Source organism: Gossypium arboreum, chromosome 4 (assembly GCF_025698485.1).
Source record: "Gossypium arboreum isolate Shixiya-1 chromosome 4, ASM2569848v2, whole genome shotgun sequence".
Classification (NCBI taxonomy): Eukaryota; Viridiplantae; Streptophyta; class Magnoliopsida; order Malvales; family Malvaceae; genus Gossypium; species Gossypium arboreum.
This window is the reverse complement of record NC_069073.1, coordinates 22,090,248-22,101,021: the sequence shown is the minus strand read 5'-3', so window position 1 is coordinate 22,101,021 and position 10,774 is coordinate 22,090,248. Positions and strand designations below refer to the sequence as shown.

Below are 10,774 nucleotides of genomic sequence, written 5' to 3'. Positions count from 1 at the left end.
CAAATTTATTTTTAATATTTATTAAGGCTAAAGTTTACAACGAATTGAAAAAAAAAATGAATACATGCAAATTTGATAATAATTGATATCGAGTTCAACTCCATCAATACTCCTAATGATATCGAGGATCTTAATCAGTACATAATTAGGATTCTCTATTTGGACAATTAAAAAATTGTGCGACAAAATTTGTATGGAACTTAGAGTGTAACTAAATGGAGGCTGAGAGCCCCCTCCCTAAAAACAAAAAAAAAAAAAAAAAAGTTTTTTTGGTTCAATTATCCCTTATGCCTGTTGTAATTTAGAACTAAATAAATTGAGACTTGATTCTCATTTGTTTAAATACCTCATACGTTCTTGTCAATTTCAAATTTAGATAAATTAGGTTCTCTCCGAATTCTTAAATTTTAAATTTATGGCTTAACAATTAAGATGAATGCAAAATACTCCTATTTTCTATGAATTCTAGTCATTGGAGACATATCTTTCGGGAAGGGAAAAAGTATGCGAATGTTTTAGCTTATCTGGATAGTAATTTTTAGGGATGAGCAAAACTCGATTCGATTCAAAAAATCGAAAAAAATTAGAATTTTGAGTTAATCGAATATTCGAGTTTTGAATTCGATTCAAGTTGAATTTTACAATTCAATAATTCAAATAAAAAATTGGTATAAATACCCTTTTAGTTCCTGTCAATTTTGAAAATGAGCAAATTGGTCTGTCTCTCAACAAAAATTACAAAAAAAAGTTCTAAATAATTTTAAAATTCAAAATATTTATAAAAATTCAAAATTTATATTTTTAAAAATTATAATAATTTAAAAATTCTAAATAATATATAAATAAAGTTAAAATTTTAAAATGTTCTAAAACAATAATTTTGAGGACCTAAATAAATTAATTAATTATTAAAGTTTATTATAGTAATATATCTTATTTTTATTATTTTGCTTTGAAAATTTTTTCAAATATATATAGTTTTAAATTTATATGCTCTAACATAGAATTGGTTATATTGTAACAAGATTTTAATTTGACATGTCTATTTTTTAATTTAACTTGAACAATTTCACTCAATTTGATTAGATTCGAATTTCATTTCACTCGACTTGATTTGAAAAAAATACAAATCGAATTAGGATGATAAAATAAAACTCGTTAACTCAATTAATTTAAATTTTTTCACTCAATTTGATTGAATGCTTGCCCCTAGTAATTACCTGTCATCTTTGCCTATAGAGGCACTTTCTGTTTTTGATTTACTTTTATGTTTGTTTACATAGTTTTCTCCAAGATGATGTTCAGGGATTGTTATGTATCCAACCTTAAGTTAATATTTTAGAAATAAAATTGGGGGACTCTATGGGTTTGTTTGATTTCTTTTTGTTAAGGTTTTCTCAAATTGTTGTAGTTGAAGTTTGAGACGAGTCCAAATGGGTGTGGCAACAAAACAAACTAACAAATGGAATTAAAAACTAAAAGGATCAATAATCATCACTCAACTGACATCACTGTGCCATCATTAATTTTCTAAAGTAACACACAACTCCAGCAACATCATAACCTTTTAACTTACTCACGAAGCTAGGCTACCCCTAAACCAACCCTTTTCAGGGAAACCCCAGTCCCCTTTTAACCCTACTTGGCCGGGGGGAGGGGGGGTACTTAATTTGGTGATGGATGAGGTTCAGTTTATCGGTCACTCAGCCTCTCTCATCAGTCATCATCACTACCCCTAAACCCGTATATTCTGAAAGTGTGTCATTAATAACTCACTCGAGGTTAAGGCCTAAGGCCATTAATAAAATCCCATAATTCAGGGAATCAATCCCTCTCTATCACGGTTTGATGATTGGGTAATTGAGTTTCCACCAATCGTATGTACCCTCGATACGTGTCCCCCACCTTTGCCTAATATGCTGAGCTGTTTACAGAAACTAACAAGAGAGAGCGCGGGAGTGCATTCAGTCACAGAACAGACAGTCGCCCCCTGACATGCATATAACAAGAGCTGGAGAGAGAGAGCGAGAGAGGGGCGCCTTGCTGTCCTTTATTCCCATTCTGCCCATATTCCCTTTTTTTTCTTTTCAAAAATGAAAAATGGGCATGGGAATGGGAATGGTACAGTGAGGTCAGGTACTATATACATATATTGCTTGTTTGTTGTTGTTATTGATTGGACAAAAGGATGAGGAATGAAGTGTGGCATTGTAGCAGCTCCAACTGAAAGCCTGAAACATTAACTATATTGTATTATTGACTTGATTGAAAACCATAACATCTACTACGTATAAATCATATTAGTAGTAAAGGAAATGTGACCTACTAAATATTTTTAACAAAAGTATATGTTCTTTGTATTCGACCAATACTTTTATATATAGAATAATACCCAAAATATCTAAATAAGGATGGTTTTTTAACTAATGCTTAAATGTGAGAGAAGGAACACATTAGATTCTAGTTTATGGGGTGTTAGGCAATCAATCAATCAAGGATGAGAAAAAAAGCCAAAAACAAGTGATGTAAAAGGTTATATCCATCAACAAATATATCACACATCACATCTATTGAGTTCTAAATCTTTAACAATTATGGAATGAGTTGAGGACTTGAAACAGAACCATATAGTTAATTTCTAAGGCTTTAGAGATTGTGTATTGTATGCACACAATTCGCACTATTGAAAATGTATGTTTTGCATGCATCAAGAAATGATGAGGTAACCAGAGGGGTAAATTTGTCCTATAATTCAGTACCAATCATCAAATTCCTGCAAGCCTTTTACAGATGAATAGGAACAAAAAAAAGTTAAAGCCCCGTATAAAACCTAAAACTCATGGATGGTATAACCTCCTCTTTCATCCTATTCTTCTGTTTTCTTTGAGATTTTTCTCAAAAACTTCAATGGCAGACCCCTCAATGTACAACTTCTTCAACCAGCCTTCTTCAGCTTCAAGGCCCACCAAGAAACACCCCCAAAGACCTTCCCCATCTGCTCCTCCTAGGCTTTTCCAATGCCTTTACTGTCCCAGAAAGTTCTACACTTCACAAGCTCTTGGTGGCCACCAAAATGCCCACAAGCGTGAACGAGCCGCTTCTCGTAGGAAGTTCCCTACTGATCAGGATCAGACCCAACAATGCACCACCCTCCATCATCATCATCATCATCATCAGATTAGCCCAGCTTTCTCCACCTACCCTACTGAACCACCCATGGATCACCACCCGGCTGCACAACAAGGCCCATACCTCGACCAGTGGCTCCAGCCCTTCCAGCCCCACCTCCCCCCTGCCGGCTTCGTTCCTCATCAGGGATTCAGTGCTGCTTCTTCTCCCACCAGTGATGCTTATGACTCTACAGTAGATGTTGACCTCACTCTCCGTTTATAAAGAGCTACTTTCTTGCTTCTTTTTTTTTTTTTTATCTCTTAACAGGTGACACTGTTAGCTGTTGATTGATTTCTCATGATCGACCAGCTAGGCTAATTTAGTTGTAAGCACCCGTGGTGAAACAAAAAAGGGGTTTTGAGGGTTGTTGCTTGTTAGGGTTAGAAGGGTTTTAAGAGTTCTAGCTCTATGGGGTGTTGAGTTCAATGTTCAATGTTTTTTTGGTTTAAGTTTTGGTACTATTTTGCTAAATGGATATTTTAAATCATGTTTTCTTGAGTTTTAAGTTGTGATGTTGATATGTTTTAGTCCTCTTTTAATGGTAACTTAAACTTGCAGCACTTACATGTTAATTACTATCCCATGCAGCCATGCTTCATCATAATTGCCAGATCTTTCATTTCTGGATTCATCTGCTGGCTGTAGAGTTATTAGGACCCATCCAAAGTTCCAAACTGTTTGTCACGAGTTTGTAAATTATGTATATTTTTGCCATTAATTTCCATTTTCATTGCTAGCTCTATCCAGCAGGCTCTTACAATGAGACTGCTATGCCCCTCCTTATTTTCAACTGTACTACTTTTCATTTTAGGCTGGCATACATATATATCAATCACGATCATCATTGTTATGGAACGTCTTGATCGAACATGAAAATGGATGAGTTGGATAGTTTTTGCCACATTACTAGTATTTATTTTGATAGATTGAGAGATGGATCCGTAGATCAGTGATTTCAGTATAAGAGACAAATGTGGGATATGAAAACTTTAAACACAATTCATGCACATATAAAAATGTACGTATAGCCAAACTTGTTTATATTGGAAGTTGGTCAAATTATAATTTAAGCTACAATTGAAATTAACAACGATTGGGAAAATTTTGTTGGAATACACTGGTTATGGACTGACATACATGATCCATATTGATGGTGTACATAATTGGAGGTACATACATTTGGGGTGTTTATTAAAATCTGCACAGTTCATGGTACAAGTAATGAAATAAATTCCATACTAACATTACCCCTACATCATATACTATTTCATCCAATGCCTTTGAAATGATAACTTAATTTATTATATATGTTTCCATTAACTAATAATAATTTCTATATATAGGGATCGTTATCCCCCTTTTTTTTTTTTGCTTTCACTAGGTAGGCCATGCATCTCAGCCTCTGATGGAGCACTTTGGTTTCCACATTTTAGTTTGGTATCAATCACTTCTCTCATTCAATTAATAAACATAGAGTTTTATATTAGTTTTTAAGTTGTAAAATATTTTTAATTATATTTAATATTTAATATATATTGTATTTAAAATTAAGCTTTAAATATGATTTATTATTATTAATGTATTATTACTTTAATTACAAAATTTAAATTATTAAACATCCAGTATGAATTCAAAGGGTCAGGGCCTAGTCCCCTAAAATGGAAAATTTTTCATTTAGACCTTTTAAAAATTTTAAAATTTTAAATTAGTAAAGGTAAAATTGCACTTTGGCCCTCTTAAAAATGATAAATTTTTTATTTAATCCTTTTAACAATTACATTTTTACTATTGTAAAAATTACAATTTAATTTCACCCCCTAAAAAAATTTTCTAGCTTCGCTCCCGTAAACATCCTAAAATAACCCGTCAACACATTTTTTTGTATTTGCATTATTGATCCCTAATACTCTATTTTGACTTGTAATTTATTACTGGTACAATTTATAACCAAGCCAATTAATTATTATAATAATTATTATATTATTTATTATAATAATAGATAGTGAATATATTTATTATTTATAATTTCAACAATTCATTTCACATTAAACCATATTTGCTAAGTAGCTCTATCTTTGACAGAAGTCAAAGATTCAAATTTTTAAAAGTAATAAATTTCAAAATAGGATTAGGATGAATGACGTTGAATCTCTGTCCGATGTCCGGACTAGCGTAGGGGATGACTCTCTCACTGATTGTACTACCAAAAAGGTATGTTTCAAAGATGGAAGTGATGACTCTGTGACTAATATGTTGGTTGACTCGTCTCCGGCGAACGGAGTTTCATGGAAGGACAAACTCTTGCACGAGGCGACCTCAAACACTTTTGATGGGGACGCTAATTTGGATTTAGAGTTTGTTGATGGTGATATTCGTAGATCTAATCTTAACGGTATACCTGCCATTGACTTCTCGGAACGCATCAACAAAATTCTGATAAAAGGAATGGAACTCACTGTGGTGGTCAAGTTGCTTGGGCACAACATAGGTTATGGGGCTCTACTTAATCGTATAACTAGCCTCTGGAAGCCTGCACAACCTTTTCGTCTAATGGATGTTGCAAACGGATACTACCTCGTTCGATTTCAGTGTAGGGTTGATTATGACGCGGTGCTGACCCAAGGCCCTTGGATAGTGTTTGGACACTATCTCACTGTTCAACCATGGACAGTGGATTTTGACCTATCAAGACCCTTTCCCTACAGTGTGCTTGCTTGGATCCGATTCCCAGGCTTATCGGGGTTCCTGTATCAAAAGAAGATCTTAGAGGAGATTGGTAGCTTGATCGGAAGAGTTGTGAAATTTGACATCAAAACCAACAACCGCGAAAGAGGACAATTCGCCAGAATGGCTGTCTTTGTTGATTTAAGAAAACCCCTCACTTCCCAAGTTCTTGTTAATGGACGACTGCAACGTGTGGAATTCGAGGCTTTACTTGAGGTATGCTTCTCGTGTGGTAAATATAGACACCCTATAAATTTATGCCCTTCTTCTTTGGCAGGTACTAACAGTCATGACGGAGAAGGAAATCATAAGGACCCTCTGAATAACGAATCTGCTCTGACGAAGACTGGTGATGCTCTGCCGACGGTGGGTGATCCCTTTGGCCCATGGATGGTGGTTGAGCACAAGTCAAGGCGCAAACAAGACAAGATTTGTGGAAGGAAATTTGGAAAGTACCAGATTTGAAGCTTTATCTTCCATGGATTCTTAGTCCATTTTGCCGATTTTAGGGGAGCCATCTAAGGAACTTGGAACAGTTAGGTTTTCAAAAGAGGACTTCCTTAAAAAATTAAAAGGCAAAGAAACGGAGCTTGGGTCTGGACAGGTGGCTGAGGATAATTTGAGTGAAAGCCTGTGGGGCCACGTGGGTAATTTTGAGCCACGTCTAACATCCATGCTTATTAAAGATAGTAGCACGGGTCAGAAGTTAGGAGTGGGGGCTTGCGCTTCACCGCGGGCTGTAGACCAGGCGTTTGGTAGCGTTAGGCCTAGTTCGGCATTGGGCCATACTCATAAGGATAGCAGTCGGGCGCCTAGCAGCCTTGAGCCTAATCCGGGGTCGGGCCATTCGCATAGAGAATCTGGGCTTTCGCTGGAGTGCTTTGAAAAGTAGCTGACTTCGGGCCAGACTTTAATTTCTAATAGTTTGGGCTTGGAGGGTGCAGCGGGTTTTGTGCTTAAAGACCCAATGGCTTCTATTTCCTTTTCTAAGGACTTGGGCACCTCTCTTCACGTAAATCCCACTTTCGATAATCATCTTGAGGTAAAAGTGGGGCCTATTTCTAATGCACTTGATTCTAAAAAGCACACTGCTGTCACTTTTCAAGAGAAATTATATATTATATCTAAACCAAAGGTGCGTGTGAATCCTCAAATTATTCCTAAAAGACATGTTGGTGAAAGTAGGAAAGGAAATAGTCATAGTGGGAAACCTCTTATTAAATCCATTCGTGGACGTGGAGGGAAATTTAAACCTACCAGTAATTCATGAGTCTCTCTCCCTGAAGCTATGGGTTCTATAGCAGAGCTCATTAGTGTGCAAGCTGGAATTTCTTCAGATAATCCAGAAGTTAAATCTGACAATCTCTAGGCTATCGGTTGCCCTTAAGAGGTTAGTTCTTTCTCCCTTTTTATTTTTTATGAATTTTACTATTTTTTCTTAGAATTGTCAGGGTTGTACAAGTTCTAAATTTATTAGAGTCTTTCGAGAATATAATCGAGAGCATAAACCAGATTTGATAAGTCTTCTAGAAACTCGGGTTAGTGATGAGAAAGCGGATTTGGTTATTGTTAAGTTTGGCTTTAATAATTCTCACCGTGTGGAAGTGGTCGGTTTTTCTGGAGGCATTTGGATTGGTTGGAACGATTCGGTAAATGTGGAGGTGCTCCAAAGCCATCCCCAATTTGTTTTAGCCAAAGTTTCTGATGGATATCTTTGGCAGCCTTTTCTTATCTCCTTCGTGTATGGCAGTCCTAATAGTCAGAAGAGAAGGCATTTATGGGAGATTTTGCAAAATTTTATTCCTATGAATGGGTCACCGTGGGTGGCGATAGGTGACTTTAATGCCATCATTTCCCCTAGTAAGAAAAAAGGTGGACCTGTTATAGGCAAAATGTGTCATTTCTTTGGTAATTTTATGGATTTCGCCCAACTCTATGATCTGGGTTTTCAAGGGTCCCAGTTCACTTGGCAAAGAGAGGGGATTGTTGAGAGATTGGACAGAGATATTTGTAATATTGCATGGAATACGAAATTTTTGAACTCAATGGTGACACATTTACCTCGACTTAAATCTGATCACAGGCCTCTTAAATTGTCTCTTTTACCTGAAGTTCATTCTTTGAAAGGACGTCCGTTCAAATTTTTAGCTGGTTGGATTGAACATCTATCATTTTCGAATGTTGTCAAAGAGAATTGGAAGACGCCTATGAGTATGTCATCCCTTCATTCCGAATTTACTGATCAGGTTAAGATTTGGAACAAAGAGGTTTATGGTCACATCTTCACTCGTAAAAAGCTCTTGACTCGTAAACTAGAACTTATTGAGTCTGAACGGGATAGATCTAACTCGGAGTCTCTTAAGCAAAGAGAGATGGATGTGAGAGAAGGAATTAGAAAATGTGCTTCATCATGAAGAAATTCTTTGGAGGTAAAAAGCGCGTTGTGACTTGTTAGTTTTGGGTGACCGCAACAAAAAATTCTTCCACTCACGTACGCTGAGGAGACGCAAACAGGATAAAATTACTACTTTGAAGAATAGCTTGGGAGAATGGGTCATGGACGATAATCATTTGAAGCTTGAAGCAGTTAACTTCTCCAAATTATACGGCGAGAATCCTGGGCCTAGGAGAGTTTTTCCACCTGTTACCTTCCCGTGCCTTAAAGATGAAGATTTTAATTTTCTTAACAGACCAGTTTTGGATGAGGAAATTAAAGTAGCTCTTTTTGATATGGCACCCTTAAAGGCTCCAGGGAGTGACAGTTTCCATGCCTTGTTCTATCAGAGTCAATGGGATCATGTTAGCACTTTGGTTTACACATGGGTTAAGGAGGTCTTCAAAGGGAAAACAATTGATTTAGATTTGAATAATTCTCTTATTGTGCTTATTCCCAAAATCCAAAATCCTGTGGAGTTCTCTCAGTTCTGACCAATTAGCTTATGTTCGGTCTTTTATAAGCTAGTCATGAAGATCATTGCCAATAGATTCAAAGTGGTCTTTTCGAGGCTTCTCGCTCCAGAGCAAGCTGATTTTGTCACAGGAAGGAACATCACTGATAACATCATCATTGCCCAAGAAGTCATTCACTCAATGAGGGTACACAGAAAAACAAGAAATGGATGACCATTAAAATTGACTTGGAGAAAGCCTTTGACAGAGTACGTTGGGATTTCATTGAGGCGTCGCTCCAAGCTGTAAGTATTCCTGTTTTTTTACGTAATGTTATTATGTCTGCAATTTCTAGCTCTACTATGCAGGTCTTGTGGAATGGCGTCCCAACCTAAAAATTTCGACCAGCTAGAGGAGTTCGTCAGGGATGTCCTTTATCTCCTTATTTATTTATTCTTTGTATGGAGTGGTTAGGTCATAGTATCCGCAATGCCATTAATGTTGGTAATTGGTCTCCCATTAGGCTATCTCGCGGTGGCCTACTGTTATCTCACCTTTTCTTTGCAGATGACTTGATTCTCTTTGGTCATGCGGAAGAAAACCAGGCTCGAGTCATCAAAAATATTTTAGGTAAATTTTGCGGTTATTCGGGACATCGGATTAATTCACGAAAGACTAATATTTTCTTCTCAAAAGGTGTTGATGATAACTTGGGGGGATCATTTACGTGGTTCCTTTGGTTTCCAAAAAGTTACTAATTTGGGTCACTACCTTGGAGTTCTACTCCTACACGACAAAGTCACTAATAGCACTCTGAATTTTGTGGTGGAAAGGGTTCGTAATAAATTATCTAGTTGGGATGCCAAACAGCTCTCTTTAGCTGGAAGGGTTACTTTGGCTCAATCTGTTCTTCTCTCGATTCCTAGCTACTTCATGCAAACAATGATGGTTCCAAAAGGTATCCGTGATGAGATTGAACGCATTGTTCGGAAATTTGTCTGGGGATCTCATAATGGTAGCTTAAAGACGACCTTGGTTAGTTGGGATTCAGTGTACCGGCCCAAGTCTTAGACAATTAAAAGACCATAATACCTCATTTATGATAAAGGTTGGTTTTAATATTATTTCTAATACTAATTCCCTCTGGATTCAGGTGCTTCGTTCTGAATACAGAGTTTCTAGTGGTTTACCTGATGACTTGTCTAGGAGTAGGTGTTCCTTCTTATAGAGATCCATCTCTAAGGTATGGCCCATTGTTCCTGAAAAACTAATCTGGTCAGTCGGAGACAGAAGTAGCATCAAATGCTGGCAAGACCCTTGGATTCCTAATTGTGGGCCCTTATTTAAGTTCATCCCTTGTTCTGCTAACCCTTTTCTAGATTGTTCCCTAAATAGTATGGTTACAGGTGATGGCTCGTAGCAGTTAGATCTTTTTAGTCTTTGGGTTCCGGAGGAGATTATCAACAAAATTACAAGTATCCCACCTCCGTACCCTTCATCAGGCCCTGACCGAATTATTTGAGGAGCTTCCTCGACTGGTTTTTTCTCTCTCAAAAGTGCCTACGCGAAAGTTTGTAAAGACACTTTCAATGCAAAAGACCAGATCTGGGAATTACCTTGGAAGTTTCATGGTCCCTATCGGATTTGTTTTTTCATTTGGTTGGCTCTAAAACACCATCTTTTAACAAATTCTGAGAGGGTAAGGCGTGGCTTTGGGAGTAGTAGTGCTTGCAGCCTTTGCGGTCATGATTATGAAGATGTTGTGCACATACTCAGAGATTGTGTTGCTGCCAGACGCATTTGGGACAAACTCATTCCACAACAAAATCTTTCTGCTTTCTACTCCGGATCTCTTTCTGATTGGATGACGAGTAATCTTCGGAGCCATTTTACTCCTCTAGATGGAATCGATTGGCCGTGTCTCTTCAGGATCACTGTGTGGCATATTTGGAAGAACCAAAACCTATTCATCTTCCAAGGTATTACATGG

At 37.0% G+C, this 10,774-nt stretch overlaps 1 protein-coding gene across 1 annotated transcript; it reads left to right on the top strand.

Moving 5' to 3' along the window:
* Nucleotides 1-2,907: 2,907 nt before the first annotated feature.
* LOC108458810 (zinc finger protein KNUCKLES-like) lies at nt 2,908-3,393 on the top strand. Its single transcript, XM_017758208.1, has one exon. The coding sequence runs from the start codon at nt 2,908-2,910 to the stop codon at nt 3,391-3,393; it is 486 nt and encodes a 161-aa protein (XP_017613697.1).
* The last annotated feature ends 7,381 nt before the right edge of the window (nt 3,394-10,774 follow it).

What these genes read in the sequence shown, in the direction of transcription:
- LOC108458810 (XM_017758208.1), top strand. Translation starts at nt 2,908, where the DNA reads ATGGCAGACCCCTCAATGTACAACTTCTTCAACCAGCCTTCTTCAGCT.